The sequence below is a fragment of the Podarcis pityusensis genome (genome assembly GCF_964106645.2).
Source record: "Podarcis pityusensis genome assembly, chromosome: 1".
Taxonomy (NCBI): domain Eukaryota; kingdom Metazoa; phylum Chordata; class Lepidosauria; order Squamata; family Lacertidae; genus Podarcis; species Podarcis pityusensis.
This window is the reverse complement of record NC_138028.1, coordinates 27,425,019-27,445,643: the sequence shown is the minus strand read 5'-3', so window position 1 is coordinate 27,445,643 and position 20,625 is coordinate 27,425,019. Positions and strand designations below refer to the sequence as shown.

Sequence of the window (20,625 nt, the reverse complement as noted above, 5' to 3'; positions counted from 1 at the left end):
GGTGAGAACTTCAGTACATAACATAAATCTCACTGTATTTAATGGAGCTTTCACCTTAAACCTGTTTAGGACTTGTGGCCAACTTGTTGTTGTTTCAGTTTATTTACTTTTTCCAATTCATCCTCAGAACACCTTACATTCTTGGAACATGCCATTTCTAAACGTTGCTACTATGTTATAGACAGTAGGAGGAAATAGTTTTTTCCAAATCAAAAGATAACATTCCACTTTTTGTTCAGATTCTGGAAGCTGAGCTAATTCTTCTTATAGGAATTCCAGCACTTACAAGTCAGAACAGAAAAGCTGCTAAATCAGCATTCCTGAGAATATTTCAACCTTTATGTGTCTGGCCACAACCGGACCCTGTAGGCTATGAGAAGGCTATAAAAAAGACAAGAGGGAAGAAACAAACTATTCTTGCTTCTAAAGAATTGAGTGTTAAATTTTAGAAGGGTGTGTAGCTTGGAACTAACCATGCTCACACTTTTCTTTTTTAAAGACAAAATGCAAACACGCACAAAAACCAACTGGATAAACTCTAGCAAGCCACCACCCAAAAGGGAGAAAATACTGCTTTTCCTCCTAACGAGTCTTTTAATGAAGGAAATGTATTGCATTACAGAGGTACGCCTACAAGTATTTTGTGTATTACAAAAAACGAAGGGAAAGTGCACCATTTTGTAAGTAGAAATCAAACAACAACATTACTAGATAAGCTACAGTGAATTATTCTGGATTTATATAGGTAACGGTAAAGGACCCCTGGTCCAGTCAAAGGTGACTATGGGTTGCGGCGCTCATCTCGCTTTCAGGCCAAGGGAGCCAGCGTTTGTCCACAGACAGCTTTCCGGGTCATGTGGCCAGCATGACTAAACCACTTCTGGCGCAACGGAAAACCGTGATGCAAACCAGAGCACACAGAAACGCCGTTTACCTTCCCACCGCAGCAGTACCTGTTTATCTACTTGCACTGGCATGTTTTTGGACTGCTAGGTTGGCAGTAGCTGGGACAGAGCAACGGGAGCTCACTTCATCGCAGGGATTCAAACCACCGACCTTCCAATCAGCAAACTCAAGTGGCTCAGTGGTTTAAACCACAGCGCCACCTATGTCCCTTCTGGATTTATATAGCATGCACACAATCCTTGCACCTCATACAGCTGTCCCCTCACAGTCTATGCTCAACGGGTTTTCTCACCACAAGGGCCCTTTAAGCATTCACTCAGCTGTGTGGGTGCTGCTTTTCTGCAAGCACTTCCCATGTGAATAGTATAATATGTAAATAGCCCAACCCTCTGGCAGGGTGCCTGTTTCTGTGGCTGGATCCTACATGTGCAGCCCCTGCCTATGTTGAGTCACTAAAACATTACCTCAGCTCCACAGAGTCACTGTAAGCTTTGGCTGACATGAAATTGATTCTGTTAAGTCAGTATCATTTGAGTTTCCGCCTTCTCTAAGATGCGTCAAAATCACAACTCGTCCATTTTGCCCAACCTACGTTCTGAAGTTTTTCTAGAAGGTGCTGAGCTGTGATATCACACACCACGTGACTTGGTCCATAAAGCCTGCTGTTCTTTCAATGACACTTCTCAGCCAGTTCATATAGTGAGTGACTAGGTGCAAGATTCTCAAAGCAGAACTGGAGGAACACTGTTACCCACACCATCAAGCATTAAGCTTCAGAATCCTACCAAAACTGTTTTATTTGGCCCAAAATGTGAGGTTAGCAGGTTATGCATCACCTAGGTCAGGAGTAGTCAATGCAGTGCCCCTCCAGCTGTTCAAAAGTATGTGGTGAAAACACAGTATGAACCAAACCTAAGAATATGCCTTATGAATAGATTTTGATTTTCCCAGATAGTCTGGAATAGGGGTGGCCAATGTGGTTCCCTCCAAATGCTGCTGAACTCTAATTTCCATCAGCCACCATGGTCAATGATCAGGAATGATGGGAGTTGTAGTCTAGCAACATCTGGAGGGCACACGTTGGCTATCGTGACCTAGGTTCTCCTTCTTAATTGCCAAGCCCCTTTACTTCGTTCCCAAGATTGAGACAAGGAGGTTCTCTGGCCAATCAGTTCCCACCATTCTACAGTTCCTTCCAGCCATCAATTGTTCTGTTTGTAAGAATCAGTACCCCCTGCAAATACAAAACATTCTATGCCTCTTCACTGTTTTCATGAAACTTCTGGATTACACCTGCTTCTGATATAAGCATCCATCTTACAAAGATGCCTTACACCATTTTTGCAGCCCATCCCCACCAAAAAAACACCCCCTACCTAGCAAGCAACCACCTGAATGAACAACTAAATGTATGAGTCAAGACAGGTCCAAGCTGCCATTCACCTCACCCTCTATGAATCCCTTCCTCGTTTAGGGCAAAAAATGCTTCCATTTGTCCCTGGCATTTGTGCATCTATTCTGTTGCTCATTGGTTTTCTTAAAAGTTATAAACTCTCTCCCAAAAATAATCAGCTGATTTACAGCAATGCACAACTACTGAACTAATATAGCCTCACACCTGAAAGCTTGACAATACAGCGTTCGGGGTTGTCTGCATGCATTAATATCTATACCTCAACAAACTAAATAAATCAGTATTATCCATCAATGTCAGAGGATGAGCTATGAGGATTCAAAATAAAGCTTGAATTAGAGAACATATAAAAGGGCTTTGAGTAAGACTATTGTCTTCGGAAAACCACAACAGCTCCAAGTCCCCCCCGCTCTGCACGCATGACAATGATGTTAGTGAAGGGGTTGAGGATAACATCTGAGAATGTACTGTCCAGCACTAAACAGCTGATTCTGCATTTTGCCTAACTAGCCAATATCAACGAAAGAAAGCAGTAGTCCTAAATAGAGACTAACATCTTAAATATGCTAAACATTTATTCCAACTGTTAAATTTTGACGCACCACCTTGTAATTTTTTTTAACATCAGAGTTACTCTTAGGAGGGGGGTGTTCCAGTGTAAGCAATGGCCGATAGAAGCACCAAATCTTCGTGGTATTGTTCCCAAGAGTCGCTCCCACCATTTAACAAAATCCAAATTTGTCACTCTGAGCTCCTTGGAGGAAGGGTGGAAGAGAAATATAAGAATCAAAATGGTGATTGAGTTTATATCCCTGTTTCCTCATAGGGCAGACTCAGGCACGCAGAGCCAAACTGATTCTCAGCATATGCACAGAATTCCTTCAAGGGGAAAAAAAGTGTGTCAACCCTTCTATCATGCTATGATTTCATATATTGGGAGTGACTTGTGGAAACGCTTCCCTGCGGGGATTAACTTCCACAGAAACGATGAGACAATACTGAAGCTTGCCTGAAAGCTGGGCTTATTAGTATGGAACCCTTGCTTTATTAGGTGAGATGGCTGGCTTGGGTGGTCAAGCAAGGACAATGGTGCAGTTAGGTAATTTTGGGCTCTGAACTTAACTGTCTTATGTCCCATCCTCTTTAGCTGGCCATGTGCATTACTTAAAAATTAGGTAAACAAGCCCTACCATGTCTGATGGCCCTTCTGGATGTTCTGCTGAGTGGGGCTCCGGGCATCTGCCCTGAGAGCACCACTGATTTGTGGTGACTTAAATGCACCTCTGTACATGCTCTGAAGTATATTAGTAATTTACATGGTCCTGGGCAGAGCCCTAGCACTAATAACAGGACTGGATGCTGTCCAGACTCCAATTGAAAACAAAAACAAATTAAAGCCACTAGCAATTACTACAGATTCACATTGTGCATTCCCACCCAACATTTCACTTTTAAAAAAGGAGCAGAGTTTAGTTTATGTAACACCCCTATTTTCAAATATCTACTCCAGCCACAGGAGCTGGAGGCTCATTTTCACCAGCTGTATATTGTATTTATTTACTCTGCAACAACCTTCCACTGGCTTTAAGGTGACTCTCTTTTAGAAACATTCTGACCTATTAAAAAGACAAAAAGGAAGGAATTATTTAAGGATGAGATCACATAATTTGATGGAGCTCAACTTATTAAATATGTGGCATTACAAGTTTGAGAAAGCAATATGGTAAAGAGTAGGTGACAGAATGGAGAAATAAACGGTACCCTTGCCGTTCGCTTTGAAAATTCACAAAAATGTGGTGTAAACCTGGCACCGTGTTTTAGGGAATTTTCAAAACACTTTTGCACTGTAAAAAGAAGCGTTATCATTTAGTGCACTAAAATCTTAACCCCACGGAGTGTCCACAAATGCTTTGCCAGAATTTCCACGCTCTTCATGGTAATCAGGTTGGCGATCGAAGCCTTGTTTAAAAATAAGAACAGGCAAGGCCTTTCTTGTTTTTCAAGGAAACTAGTATCAACCTAACAACATGAGCTTGACTTCAAGGGACCTTTCCTTTCCTTTCCTTGCTTGGGGCATCACTTGCAAAGTTCGGGTCACTTATGTATTCCATGATTCATTACTCCACAAACCAAGGCAATGAGTGTTCAACAAATATTAAAAGTCAGAAGTTACATCTCCAGATAATGCAGTCAGGGGATCTAACCAATTCATACATTCACTTATTTACAAAACCTAAGACCCCAACAAAGTTTTCAGAGTTTTTACAATTATTAATAACAAGTATGTCTATATAAGTGTCTCTGTGTATCTATTCATACTTATAATTTGAAGGCAACCTTGCATAAGCTAGAATCTACATTGACTTTTGTTTTGAATTACTCTCCCTGCATTCTTTTTCACACACAAGGAGTTATATTTTATGCTAGCAGAGAAAAGTCTCACTGAATTCAAACAGCCTTTCTTCCAGGTATTGCATAGCATAGCATTGCACCCTCAGGAAACCTCTAACAGAAAGGTGTTCTCACAAGTCATACCCAAAGCACCTTTTAGTCTGGAATGCACCACTTTGGAATATTAAGGTAGTACAGAATGTGGACGGAGCCCTTTTTAAAATAAATAAATAACCCTTTCTAGTCAATGGGGCCATCAGCATTTGACTACAGCTGCAGAGAAATGCAAAAACTGATTTAACATGTGAAAATCGCATTTGATTTCCCCATGAACAAACACATAGACAAATGCCATTATAGCAGGAATTATCTTACTGTAAGAAGAGGCCAGCTTTTCTCCCCTCCCCCTTTCTTTTTGCTTGCTTCTTTAAAGGTGAGAAGGAACCAAGAAACAAACCCTGGACCATTCCATTCAACATGGTCTTGTGTGCTAAGAGCATCAGGATTTCTCTGGGGAAAACCCAGACCAAACCACTACACCTTGAGCTCCTTTTGTAAAAGCCGCCGCATTTACAGGCTAACTTTCTCAAATGCTAGATCCATGAAGAGTAGCTTTGTAAAAAACGGCGTCGATGTGCAAAGGGCAACCCGCTCGCATCTTTCTGGGTTCCCGGCTCAAATGTCCAGTTAAAAGCAAACAGCCCAGACCCCATTTCAACGCTCTCGGGTTACAGAGTCAGTTAAGTCTTTCAGCACTACAGCTTCAAGTGTATTGCAGGCAACGGGTCAACAGACTCAAAAGTTTTCTTTCTCTCCCCCCCCCCACATCTGCTTCTTGTTTTGCCGCTTCCCATCTTGCTAGCCTTCTCTGCCTCCTCCCCCCCCCCCCCCCGTTTAAAATCAAAGCAAGCCAGGCGACCTTGCGGCTCTTACCCCAGGGAGATGGCGCTGTGTGTCAGTTTAGCCTTTAGAACGACAGCCAAGCCAGCCGGGGCTCCCTTTTGCTTGCGTAGTGAGGCTGCCTTGTGGGAATGGTGTGGGGAGGTATGCATTATACATGCTTGAGCAGGATCCGTGGCTGTTTGCCTGCCTGTCAGTCAGCCCTGCTCAGTTAGTGTGGGCAGGGCAGAAGGGGGTGGGGAGGGAGGGAGGGAAAGTGCAGCAGGTTACTCTCAAATCAAACAAGGCACACCCGTGGAGGATAGAAGGAAATGGGCAGCAAAAGAACCACCTCCAAATCCTTGGAGCTTGGATAACCTTTTGTGTTGTGGGCATGCATGTGTGCAGCAATTTCTGAAAGGGGCAGAAAGAGGGGGAAGGGAAGGCAGTTTGCCCCCCAACCCCACTTTTAAGCTTGTGATAGAAAAGCTTGTGCTTTAATATGAAACATGACAGGCTATGGTTGCCCTGTGGTGTGTGAGAGAGATGCACTCTGCATATACAGTGGTACCTCAGGTTAAGTACTTAATTCGTTCCGGAGGTCCGTACTTAACCTGAAACTGTTCTCAACCTGAAGCACCACTTTAGCTAATGGGGCCTCCTGCTGCTGCCGCGCCGCCGGAGCCCAATTTCTGTTCTCATCCTGAAGCAAAGTTCTTAACCTGAAGCACTATTTCTGGGTTAGCGGAGTCTGTAACCTGAAGCGTATGTAACCTGAAGCGTATGCAATCTGAGGTACCACTGTACTCAAAAACACCCTCAAATCGTATCATTCCATTGCCACAAATGACAGTTTATGAGGAACTAGGCATTTCTTTCATTTCAGTTTTTAAAGTTTTAACCCCCTTAAAAATTTATCTGTCTTGGGTAACATTAAATTCAGACTTTGTCTTCTGGGCATGTTGGACTGATTATAAATCCTGTTTGGTCCTTTAGCTCGTCTTCTATTCTGCCACTGGCAGGTGGCATTTTTGATAAATGATATTTGAGGAAGGATAACAATTACTTCCAGCTAAAACACAGCCCACTAATCATTCGGAGAAACATCTTAAAGCAGCTTTGTTTACAGTGCCATCAGCACCAATCACTCCTTTCCCCCAGCTGACAACTTCAATTAAAATCAGGAATTAAGATCTACGCTGTGTGTCTGCCTATGACAAATGAATATATTAGGAGAGAGACAGAGGGCGACTCTCCCAAAGTTTGCTTTTCAGTCTTAAACCTTTGCTAGAAGAGAACCACCTGCTGACTTTTAACTATAGACCCAGAAGGGGATCCCAGCGCTCTCATGCTGTATTCCTCTCAAGACTTAAGACTTAGCACTACTGATATTCTGACAGCCCATACATAAGATTCCGAAAGCATCATTTGGGAAAACACTGCACGTGTATATTCACAGTATCTATCCCTTTCTGCCAATGATAAGGAAGAACAAGTACTTGTTGCCTGCAGCAGGTCCCAGATCTAATCCCTAGGAGCTCAGAACTGTCTACACTGACAGCCAGCAGGGGCAAGTGCTCGGATCCTGTTTGTGGGTTCCACAAGGACATCTGGTTGGCCGCTGTGAGTACAGGATGATGGACTAGAATGGCCATTGGCCTGCTCCAGAAGGGTCTTCTTTAGGTTGCTATGTTCTAATAATCTGGAAGTACTTGACACGGAGCTGACATCAGAGACTCGGGTGCTTCACTGGCTTGGAATGCTGTTTTCCAGCTATGACAAGTTTGTCTGCTATGGCTGCCGTAGACAGAGATAACCTGGTCACTGTGACCTGTGCTCTGGCTACCTCCCACTTGGATTAATGCAATACATTCAACATGAACCTGCCTTAAAACTGACCTGGAAACTACGATTAGTGCCAAGTGTGCCTGTCAGAGTATTATCTGGAGCGGCCATCAGGGATCACATAATACTGAAAGATCTTCAATGGGTGTCTATAAGCTTCTGGGCTGAATTTAAAGTACTGCCACCTAAACAACTTGGGACTCAAGCATCTCGGAGCAACGCTCGTCCCTGTATTAGCATGCTGGAGTTCCTGGATCCAGGGATGAAGCCCTTCTCATGGTCCCACATTTGAAAACTTTGGCTTAATGCAAGCCAGCACTTCTGCGCCAAAGCAAGCACATGAGGGAAGGGGGTGGATGGAAGAGAGGCACAAAGTTGTGGGCGAACGTCTGAAGGTGGCTAATATTTGACTGTGGTGCAATAAGAGGCGGTGTCAGCTGTACAGTGTGCTGACCATACTTAGAAGAACCAAAAGACAGACTGAATGCAAGGCAGCTTCAGCCCATGTTGTGGAATATGTAAGTTTGGTAACACCACCTTGTGGCCACAAGAGGGTAGTGTGACTCATAATATACCAGAAAAAGGGTCAACTATGGACATCTGTGTAGGGGTGCCATTCAGAGCAGTGGTGTGCTGCGTCCTCTACCTTGCGTTCTTCAGACCACATGACCTATATTGGGCCACTTCATAGGTTTGACATGCAGAGCAGCTTTTACTATAAGCATTGCATGGGTCTACATACCATGGTTCTTCTAAAACGTTGATAATATGGCTATTATGGGGTATTAAAAGAACCCCCTCGATAGCTAGCCCCCTTAATACACCCTCCAGTTTTGCAATTCAAAACATATTTCATGTTCTGAATATGTTACCTATTGCTTATCCTTCCCAAGGGAAGCCCAAAGTGGCTAACAAAACAGATTGGTTGCAGAACATCAATGTATATCCATGTCAAAACTTTTGCTCCCCCGAAAATCTCTTTGCCCCCACTTCTAACCAGTCTTAAGCCGCAGCCCTGCAAAAACGCAATAAGCTTGATTTCCTTAAACACTTAGAAGAGCATGGCTTGCTTCCAATATCTGCTCTTCTGTTCAGAACTGCAATCTGTGGATGGGCCATCATATTGCAAGAATTGCCTTCGTTGTGGGTAAACGGTTTATATTTTACACACGGAAGAACTCACTACATTTGGCAACCAAAGTGTGCAAACAGGGTATGGGGGAAGAAAATGATTTAGGGGCAATATTACATGTTCTCCTGGTCTTTTGTGGTTTTTAGGTACAAGAGCTAACATGGTGCTCAATCAATCAAGTGAACTTTGAATTCTATGACAGCTAGGCCCCCCTCATTAAAAAAAGAGAAGAAAAGGAAGAATGTGTTGGGGTTCTTCCCTAGCCCCAAATATATTGTGCATTACTACTAATTGCTCTCAGAGCAGCAGCAAGGCAACAAAAGATTTTCAGAGTGTGAGCATTACGGCTGATTCATCGAGGTCAGAATCTGAAAGAAGGCTGGGGCCAAATAAATCCCCCATCACAGCAACACCAACAGTTTAATGAAGATGTGCTCAGTCACCCTTATTAACAGAGATTACGAGGCAGAAGGGCTGCTCTACTGCTTTTTCAGTGAAGGCACAATGGAGGCTAATTTCAAAGCAATGCTTTGCTCAACTCCCTTTAAAATTCATAACCATGCCACAGAGTTCATCCCTCGGTTAAGAGACGGAGAGTCAAGAAAAACTGAATAAAGGGAACCGTTTGCATTTTTAAGAAGTGTTTGCTCACCTGCAGCTGTATTTAATAACAGGGAATTACATTGTGTAAAGCTGTGGACAAGGATGGCATTTGCTTTGGCTAATGGGTTGCCACAGAAATGCCTCTTACCACGCCAGTGGAGAATAAGCACTCCTCTTTCCAAAGTTTTACATATCTGAGCAAGAAAAGAGCTTAAAAAGCATTATAACTGGGTTGTGATACTTTTATAATAAACCAACTAATTACGAATGAGGAAGGAATAACTTGAAAGAAATGAAGGAAAAGGTTCCACCACTGCTGTTAGCTCAGCTACTTTCAGTTTCCAGAAAAATAAACTCTGTACCCATAAGACAAACTCTTATCTCCCACAATTCTTATCTTGCTAGCACAAGGCTCTATAAGAGAGTGCCTGTCAGTTCTTAATGTTGTAACAAAAATAACTAGGGTTCTTCCAGCTTCTCATAGGAGTTTCTAACCAATTAAATATGCATAAATCTACAGGCAAGGACTGTTTTGTTTTCAGATGAAGCATACACGTGGCAGAGCATTTAAAAGAGACATTTCGCCCTCTCTCACATCCAGGACAGAATACTCCTTTTAGAGTTGCTCTTGCCACCATAAGCTTTTATAAATTAGATACATGTATCCTTACTATCTCTTTGATTGGGGGCACCTATTCAGTCTTCCAAAAGGCTAACCCAGGCTTCCTCAACCTTGGCCCTCCAGACGTTTTTGGCCTACAACTCCCATGATCCCTAGCTAGCAGGACCAGTGGTCAGGGATGATAGGAAACAAAACATCTGGAGGGCTGAGATCGAGGAAGCCTGGGCTAACCAAACTGATTAATGAAGTAAGCATTGCAGCTTTGCAAAGATATTCAGTGGCCCTATCATAACTATCAAGGTCTTTTTCACTTGCACGGCTAATATCATGTCAGCGATCACCTTCCAAGGAAATTCTTCTGCCATTTGCATTGTCCATACACAATTTTATGACCAAAAAATAAATAAATAGAAATGTACTGAAATGAGCAATGGGGGCAGGTTCAATTTCCTGTATGACTGACTTCAAATTATTCACAACCTTCCCACCCACCAAAACATCTCTTTGTTAGAATTAGTTAACAAATTTGGCATTATATATCTTAGCTTAAATGTGAGTTCTGGATCATTCACTCACTACAGGGTGCAATTCCCCTCATTTGGCATTATAGCTGTTGTTTACGATTCATGCTCCAATGCTGAAGAAAAGAATGATTGTTTAGGACAAGTATAAACCCAAGGGTACAACCTCTATACCCATTCATCCCCCCACACCACAAATATATTCACACACCCATACTACACAACATCATCACCCGCCATCACAACACTTGCACCACCCACACAAAATTGCAATTCTAGAAAAGATAGGATTTGCAGAGCCTTGCAAAAAAGTGTGTGTGTGTGTGTGTGTGTGTGTGTGTGTTTTGGGGGGGTAGTCACTGCCAGTCCCATGCTGCTATCCGCTGGGATGGGGCAAGCAGAAGAAGCAACAGGAAGACTGTAGCCGCTACATGGTCCCAGTTGGCATGGGGAAAGGGGAGTTCAGGGAGAAAGCAAGAGCACTGAGGCATGGGCAGGTGTCAGGCATATTGCAAGTTCACTCATTGCTTCTCCCTAAGGCTAAAGACTGACGCAAAGGCATTAGGACTAACAGAAGAGATTGTGGCATGGAAGGCATTGCTTTACACTGTTCACAGTATCTGCCTGTGAAACACACCAAGCTGCTTTTACATACTTCAGAAAAGTGGGGTGGGGCAGAGAAAAGAAAAGGGAAGGGGAGACTAAGCAATAGCTCCTACTGAAGAAAATGCCTATTTGTTTCATCCTCTGAAAAGGCTAATAGCTGAAAAGGTTTGCAGGGAATCCTGCAGATCTCCAAGGATACCCCATAGTTCACACTGATATTACGTTGCTTGAGGCAACCGAGCCTCTGCAAACAAATCAGCCCGGGAGCAGGAGAAGAAATGAGTTCATGAAAGCAAAGCCTCCAGAGCCCCTAAGTTCTTTTGTGCAAAGCTTCCCAACCAGATCCTAATACTGCACGATTAGAGAACACCCTGCCACAAAGGAGCCTCTGCAAAGCACTATGGGGGAATCTAACTGCCCCACTTTCAGAGCCAAGTCTTTTTGCAGTACAGGAAAGGTCTGTTTTGCAGAGCTTCGGAATCAGTGACAATGGCCATCACCTTGCTTTTGCCCACCTCATTCTAACACCCAGTCCTTAGTCCTTATACAGATAGTATTTACTTTCTCACTCAGAGGCATACAGGTGCAATTCCACTAGCTAGAATCTGTATATAAAACACAAGGCATGTGTTTTTAATCTGTATATAAAACACAAGGCGTGTAATCTGCTTGAACATGGATGTAGAAGTCCACACTCTGCACAGGTGTCTTGCACACTGCAGAGAGTTACAGGTGAATAATAATAATAATAAATTTTATTTATATCCCACCCTCCCCAGCCAAAGCTGGGCTCAGAGCGGCTAACAACAGTAAAAGGGAGACACTAACACAGTTTGCGCTCCAAATTTGCTGCTGTTAACAGCACTTGTATGTACTTGTTGACTATCCCCCCCCCCCTGCCTTTAATGGGAGTTAGCTGCACCTTAAGGATGGAGATGAGACTGGGGAAACGGTGAACAAGTAAAAGGTTATAACATCCCTCCTCTCCTGTGAGTTTTTTCAAAGAAGGAAAATCCAATCATGGATATGCAGTTTGACCTTTTCTGAGTGACGGAGGTATACCAGAGGATATATTCATGTTGTTGTTGTTTTTTAAAAAGAAGACTGTGAGCACTTACCAGTCTATAGCTCACAAGTAAGGACATGCAGCAGTGAATGTTGAACTTTGGGGGGGGAGGAAGAATTGGAGCTCAGTGGAAGAGCACATGCAGAAGGCCACAGATTCTACCCCTGCCATCTCCAGTTAGACCTGGGAAAGACCATCTTCAATCCTATAGGGCTGCTAACATTGGAGACAATACTGAGGCAGGTGGATCATTGGCCTGAAACAGTTTAAAGTGGCCTCCTACAGCCCCAGGACTCAATACATTTATCAGGGATTGTCAACATTCACATGGAACTATTCACATGCAAGTAATTTCAAAGTGATGTATGGAAGTTAGTGATGTATGGAAGTGAGAGCTGGACCATAAAGAAGGCTGATCACCGAAGAATTGATGCTTTTGAATTATGGTGCTGGAGGAGACTCTTGAGAGTCCCATGAACTGCAAGAAGATCAAACCTATCAATTCTTAAGGAAATCAGCCCTGAGTGCTCACTGGAAGGACAGATCCTAAAGCCGATACTTTGGCCACCTCATGAGAAGAGAAGACTCCCTGGAAAAGAACCTGATGTTGGGAAAGATGGAGGGCACAAGGAGAAGGGGACGACAGATGAGATGGTTGGATAGTGTTCTCGACGCTACAGCATGAGTTTGACCAAACTGCGGGAGGCAGTGGAAGACAGGAGTGCCTGGCGTGCTCTGGTCCATGGGGTCATGAAGAGTCGGACACGACTAAACGACTAAACAATAACAAATTTCAAAGCTCCTTATGATCATTGCCCTTCCATGAGTCCTGGGAGCGAGGCCCCTTCTCATAAGTAACTTGCTGAAATGGGATTTCAACTAAGCCAAAAACGCAATTTGCGATCCACTTCAGTACCTTCAGTGGCTCTTCCATACTAAACATGATGCAGTGTAATTTCAACCTTAAAATGAAACAGAATAAAATAAATATCCTGCAGTCCTAAGCACACTTATATTACTATTCAAAAAAAGGTTCACTGAATTCAACAGGTCACACTTATGAGGAAACATGCTTTCAATTCTGCATTAAATCTGAAGTGTGATCAATTATTTCCATGATAGCATCAGGAAGGTTCTACTCTCTCCCGTTTCCAAAATCGCTGAAGGCAGCCCAGGGGTTAAATTGTCTGCATTCACACCATTCATGCAGATCTATGAAATTACATCTTTGCTCCAAAACCTGCTTCAGGGCACTTCAGGAAATTACAGTAGTGCTCTTTTTAATTTCCATTACCATTTCTGCGCCTCTGCGATAACTATCTGTAAGCCTCAAGGCTGGAGCCAGTAGGTGTCTGTACAGGCGCCTACCTACATACTCGAGTGCAGCCTGGAACTCAGATTTCAAGCCAACTGGTGATTTCAGCCAAAGAAGCCAGAATCCCAGTGGCAAAATACAATGCTTTGTTCTCCTCCAGAGTGTGTGAGCTTGTTAATGAGAAGGGGAAGTAGGGAATTATTGCACTATATAGGATCTATAAAAGCATAACAATATAGATGAGTCACTAACTGTATTAAACACAAGTCGCCAAGAACAAGTCAAAATGCACCTTGCACTAAAGGAATAACCCTATTGATCGTGGTATTGTGAACAGGCATGCCATAACCTTGTGTGCCAGTGTAAAGATGGGATACATGCTCGTACATAACCCAAAGTCAGGTCCACCAGAGAAACTCTTGATCAGAGCAGCAGATCCTCTTTAGTAACGCTGCATTTCTTTCATAGTAGGCAAAAGCTCAAACTTTGCTGCCATTTGTGTATGTAATGCAGAGATCACCCAATCTGCAGTAAACACGCACAGGAATTTCTTTGAAGTTTAACTCTTAATAGCTAACCCACTCTTAACTCCAATCCGCTATCAAGTTTTATAAAAAACCCCACAAAAAAACAGTGTTGGAGTTTGAGGTAATAACTGCCCAAAGGATTTAAAATAAAAGTCATAGGGAACCAAATTATTGCCACTGAACTAGAACTCATATCTCTCCACTGGGAGCAGCAGATTCAGCCATTCCATGAGCATAAGATGATTGGGAAAGAGTGAGGAGTCTCCTACTTTTCTTCTTTCCAATTCCAACAGGCTCTGACTGTGAAGCCTTCCAACTGGCTAGGAGTTCCATACGAACTCTTCTGGGTCGTAACAGCCCTGTTTCCCTACTTTCGTGGATCTACAGCAAAAAGGGCATTTCCTCCCATCCTTAATTTCTGTTCTCTCTTGTCTCCTTTTTCTCATGACAGAAGCAAACTCCTAGGGAAACTGGAGCATAGGAAGATGCCCTATAATGAATCAAACCATTGATATGTCCAGTAGTTGGCCCCAGAGTGAAAAACAAACTGTTCTTCTTATATTTGCAAGGAGGTTATGCATGAACAACATTAGAGAAAGACCACCTACAGGAATGGACAATTAAAAAATGGGTTAAAATCCAGCAAAACAGGGAGCTTAAAAGATCTAAAAGTGTGAACACTGCATGGTCCCCTGGCTGTTTTTTAACAAGAAAGAAAAGAGGTAATTTGATTTCAATAATAAGATCAGAAACTTTGGGTTTGACATATAAATACAAAGATTTATATATTAGGGCTTTCTCGTCTCCAAACAGGTAAGTTAGAATGACTCATATTTGATACAAACTATCATACAGAGCAAGAATTAAATTGGACATCCCTAATGCATTATTATACCCATCATTAATGGCCAGCTTGGATTCAGGGCATCTAAAATGATGCGCCACACACACTGATACTCAATCTTAGTGACATTTTTCCCCCAAGTGGAAAAAACATTGCAACAGACCCTGTCTGAGCATCTAGGAAGAAATCATACAAGAGGAGAAGCCAACATTTGAGCCTACAAGATTTCCCCCTGACTTTCCCTTCTCCTTTTACACTAAATCTGCTTCCAATTAGCCCCCTGTGCTTAAGAACAGCTAGGCCTAAAACCGATCCTCTAAACCTCTCATCATCGCTAAACCACATTCTTGTGCTTCTTACCGGTACAATCTCCTCATCCTTTCCCATGCTTTTGAGGCAACCACATTATATTACAAAGAAGCAGAATCTCTTATTTCAGCATGAGAACCCTCCCTCCCCCCCACCCAATGTGTGGTCCTGCCCATTCCTAAGGATAGAGCAGGATCAAGCACTGCTTGATTATGATGGGAAATGCCACCTTTGTGTTTATAGTTGGCAACGCACCCACTCCCATAACTCGAGCATATGAAACGAGTTACAAGTAAGAGCTGTTAGTGCTACTGCTAAAACCTCACCAATTTGATCTCCAGCCACTTGAAAGATCACATCAAGAGAGTGCAAGATTCTCAGTCGTGTATTTAATTCACCATGAGAAATCAGCTCACTGTGATGCCCTAAAACTCTTCAAACATACATTTCTGCCCTGCATAGTGCAGAGCTTTGCCCAGTCCTGGCTTACTCTTAGTCATTTTTGAGCCACTGAAGCCATATACCCTTTAGAAGTCAGGCTACTTTTTCAGTGGCTGTTGCTCACATTTTCCAATTCCTTGTTAGTAATGCTAAAAGGAAGTTCCTGGGGATTTAAATCAGCTTTCCAGGGTGCTCGGTATCTTGCAGTTGTGGACCTGAACACTTCGGTGCTGTGTTGCTCTTTCCCCCTCAATCAGAAGCAGAAGACCAAGAATTTCCATACAAAGTCTGACACAACTGTGCCCTACTTCAAACTGAACTCCCGCCCATTGCAAAGATATTTGACTTTCCACATTGCATGGCAGAGCCGAGACCCAAAGTCAGCATGATAAATCCTGTAAAGACACTTTTATCTATTTGCAAATCCTTCCCACAATATTCAGATAGCACTGGTTGCTTGGTATGTGACTGTGTAAATTTTACCTAGGAAAGGTGAAGGTCTAAACCTAGGACAGCTATCCTTGAAGCTTGTCAAAAGTTCACCTCACTGCCCTGAAGTAGGCCACATATGAATTAGCCACAGACCACGTCCAGCTTTTAATTTGATCAAACACAGGCTTCATGTGCTTTAGTGTAAATATTTGTGCTTTCTACCTCTGGGCATATCAGGGGCACAGCTTAACATTCCAGCAGGCAGAATCTACTTCTGATTATTTTTTATCACACAGGTCTGCCAATTTGTTTCTCTCTCTTGACCAAAACAGATGTAGCTTTAAAGTAGCTGTGGAGGACTCAGATTTTAATCAGAACAGCAGCAATGGGTGGAGGGGTGTTTAATTAACCCTATCACGCCCCAGCTACTATTTATCCTACAGGAGCAAAATCTATGGAGGAAGCAGGTAATCTATCTGTATTCCACCCCACCCCCCAGGTAAGGCTCATATCAGCTGGGGGGGGGAGGGATTTAGATTACAAAAATGGCACAGACAGAAAGGGTTATACAACTCCCCCCTCAGATCTGCTGCTTTGACCAAAAGTCTGCCCCCCACAACAGCTGAGCAAAAGTTGTTTTTTAAAAAAAGTCAAAAGATCTCATCACATATCTCCATAGGTTGTCTTGATTCTCTCTCTGCTTTTTCCTTTGTCTTAGGGCCAAAGAACAGTACATGAAAAGTTATGCAATGCCTTTAGCCGTGGGGTACATGATTTCCCCCTCCCATAATAAGCAGCCATCTTGGGAGGGGGGAAAGGTTAAAGTCCCCCCAGGGCCACAGTCCTCATCTGGCCTAGGAAAGGGCAGAGCAGGAATATCAGGGCTAAAGACATAAACGTTATCAGATCTTCTTCAGCTCTTAAAAAAAGATTCTTGCCCCCCGGGGGGGGGGGAGCTAGAAGTTTCTCCTTGTCAGTGAAGGAAAGGTGAATGTGCTGAAGGAACTAGAATATTTTAACTACAGATTAAATTGATTTGTAAAACATTTTCATAAGTCTCACGAGTGGTCTTCTTTGACAACTGGCACAGCTGGGGTGGCCCTGAGGCAAAATGGGAAGGTGCCACCTCACTGCCTCCCATTTGCCAAATCCTTGCTTACCAGGGTCATGCAGTGGTGGCTTCCGGAGACATCTCACTGGAAGCCACCACTGCTTCTCTCAGCTTCTCCTGTGGTGGTGGGGTGGGCGGGGCTCACACAGGGGCACTGCCCCGTGGGATTCTGCCACCCAAGGTGGCTGCCTCAGTCCATCTCATCCCTTACTAGGGCCAAAAGACTGATACTGATGCACCGGAAATATAAGTGAACGGCTCCATTTAATCAGTGGACTGAAGATATGACTGCACTTGCAACTTATGAACCAATTGCTTAGAGATGTAGACTTTGCATGGACAAGTATAAAGACATTTGGAACACTTTTACACAAAATATAGTAGGTTAAAAATAAGCATATATGCATCTGGATAATAATAAAACCTGCACATCAGAGAAGTATAAACAGGATTGTAATTGTTAACTCATATAATGATATAGTATACCTTTTATTTATTTCACTTTTTATTCTTGTTTTATGTTTGTTTGGTTAAACTGTTCTTTAAAAGACTTAATAAAATGGGTAGGCCAGTCATGGGTTCAGCAAGAGCACCAAGAATAAGGTAACTTATAGTTGACCGAGCCATCTTCTGAAGCTCGTATCATGATACTGCATTTGTAATAGGCTGATCCAGGATTCATTGCAAATTTAGATTCCAATGTTAACAGTTTATTTAGGGAAATGTGACCAATGAAAGGGGAAGGAAGCACAAAGCTGGCTTACCGGTTGAGTCTGCTGCAGATGCTCTGCCACTGGTCAGGTCTTCAGTGTTTATGGACTGCAGGTCAGTATAGGAAGGTGTGAAACTGGGGCTGCTGGTGTTCTCAGAAGTAGTTGTCCAACTGTTGTCTGACGTGAGAGGCCTTCTCTCAGAAGATCCCGAAGAGGGACATGTCCAGCAGAATGTTTTTGGAGAGAAGGCTTTAAAAAAGAAAGAAAGAAAGAAATTTGTGGAACTAGGCAGCATAAAAAGGGTTCTGGAAAGGTGAGTCATGACAAAAGAGGGAATTGGATGGTGCAGAACATCTTATATCAAGTTTCCCTCAAGTGAGGAAATGCTGCCTGAGTATTCTGCAGGGTAGCTGGTTATTTGATGCTATCAGTGCTCCCCATTTGCTATAAGCCTTCTACTATAAAACCAAAACACTTGCTACCATGTTGTATACTGAGGAATGCTGTGTATGTCTGTCTATGAGTTTCTGCAACCTCTGTTAATGTCAGAACGTAAATGTCGAAGTCCAAGGCCTTGTGCTGTTTACTATGCTGCAAGACTGTTTAGCAGTAGCTGCTTGGAGACAAGTTCCGAAAGGGGAAAGAGATAATTGCTTTTAATATTTATAGACGGGCCCGGGATCAAGTAAATTCGATGGGTCTGAGGCTCTGATTGGTTGGAGGCTCTAGCCAGTGAAGAATGGGCAGTTTACCTGTCAGTCAGGAACGACAGTTGATGAGGAAGGTGTGAGGCGAAGAACAGAGAAAGTTGAGGTGAAAGTGGACAGCGAAATCCTGAATATTATGGTATATTTTTCCCCGGTGTGTTAACAATGCTTTGGTGGCTGTGACCAGAAGAAGGCAGTCAGTGGCTGAGTTAGGCTAATAGGCTGCACTGTGTAAAGATTTTAACGGAAGAGGACACATGAAGGTTTTTTAAAACAGGGGAAATGTCCAAGAAGCCAGAAGTACAACCAGAGGAGCTTTGGGGTCAGAGGCAGATTGTACCCAGTAGTTAACTGGGTTGTGAGTGAATTTGGCTGGGGAGGAATGTCAGGGAAATTGGTCTGAGGTAAATGACCCCTACAGTAAAAGCCTTTTAGAGGCAGGTCTCAGCAACAGCATCTCTTGAGTCCTTGGAAACCATCATCAAGCATGTGTAGATCTCAATGTATCAGCTTTTCCTTATGCACACAATTAGCCCTTTGATAAACAAACAGTCTTAGTTAACAGTTTGGTCCATCCCCAGTACTGGTGACAATCTCACACCTAATGCCAGGCTACCAGGAAGTTTTAAGAGTGTTTTAAGGGAATTGGTGCCAGCAGAAAAGGGTCACATTGGAGAACTCCATGGGCCAGATTCAACTAACCTAGCGGAAGTCTTGGAAGAGGACTTCTGCTAGTGTAACAGGGCTCTCCCCCCCCCCCCCATGCATTTCCCCAAAATCTGCTCTGGGGAGATCAGCCTGTGGGGAGAAGATGGGAAAGAACATTCCATCTAGCAAGCAAAAATATTTGCATTGACAGAATAGTAGTGTAGTGTTGAATTTCACCCTAAGTTACAGTGGCTGGTTCTATATAAGCAGTGCAAATACCTAAATGTGTTTACAGAAAGCAGGAACTGAGGGAACCCATTTCCTATACATGTGTATAAAAAAACCTATGAAAACCGCATACCTGCCTGCTCTGCATAGAGACTATTAATACATGGGATGCGAGGAGAACTGGGATCCTCATCTCCCCTCTGTACACACTATTTCAGAATGTCTGAACAGAGATATGTTTCCTTATAAGCCTCAAGTGCAAACAGCATCTATAATCTGAAATGTCCAAAATCACAGTTAGAAGAACGTACCATCATAGTCTTTAGAAGCAAGCTCTACTCACACCATACATTTAAAGAACTATTATACCACTTTAACAGTCATGGAGAATCCTGGAAACTGTAATTTGTTAAGGGTGTTGGGAATTACAGCTCTATGAGGTTAGCACCACGGTTCCCAGGATTCATTATTACTCTTAAAAGCAATGCTTTACATGTATGATGTGGATGAGATCTAGAATAGCTTGCTTGAGAATTCTCTCTCCAAATTTGTTCCAGTTATATTACATACATCCTCAATCTTCAGCTACCTGAGCTTATAGCAAACTTTTCCTCCAGCAGCGAAGATAGTACAATTTGTTCCAATTTTAGCATGCCATCAAGCTCTCATCATTTTCAGTTATTGCTTTCCTTCTTCCTCAGCTGTACGATTCTCTTACTCAAGACTTGCCAGTTTCAGAGCGGATAGCACAATCGGCATTATGTGAAGTTTGTTCTGCTGTGAAAATGCCTCCCCAAGAATGTGAGATAAAGTCCTAGTTACTTGAGCCACTTAGAAGCAGACAAAGTCCTTGAGAGGAGTGTGATCCAGATGTCACAATAGGCCTTTTCTAGCTCTACTTTTCATACCTTGCTACATTCCAGGGTGCAGCTTTGCCCAGCAGTTTATCTGATTGAATTGTGATGTCAATATGAAAGAGAATTGAAACAGGGCCAAGTTCCTTGCTGCATTGGTAGCATAAGCAATCAGGGTACCATATGAGTTGTATGACTGACATGGCTATTTCCCATGCCATTGGTGACCCTTGCCAGGACGAGTGTCACAATACATTTGCATAATTAAACATTTTTTTGGAGGGGGGAAAATTAAGTGTTATTTCTAAAATAACACTTTTAGCAAATTCTTTCAAAGAAACCAACAACAAAGCTTTAAAAATTCAACAATTAGCATTTAAAAAAAGAATTAAAATCACAGAACAGGGGGTTTTAAATAAAAATAATAGCACAGTGGTGGAACACTTCCCCTGCAGAAGGCCCCTGGATCAAAGCCTGACATCACCTAAAAAAGGATCAGGTAGCAGGTGTT

General features: G+C 42.9%; 1 protein-coding gene across 1 annotated transcript in view; it reads right to left on the bottom strand.

The window, feature by feature from the left end:
• The window catches only part of STON2 (stonin 2), a 65,698-nt gene that overhangs the window by 30,459 nt on the left and 14,614 nt on the right, over window positions 1-20,625 (bottom strand). The window contains exon 4 of the mRNA XM_080974188.1: window positions 17,729-17,926. Coding sequence (XP_080830314.1) covers window positions 17,729-17,926 — 198 coding nt within the window. The remainder of the gene's footprint in view (window positions 1-17,728; window positions 17,927-20,625) is intronic.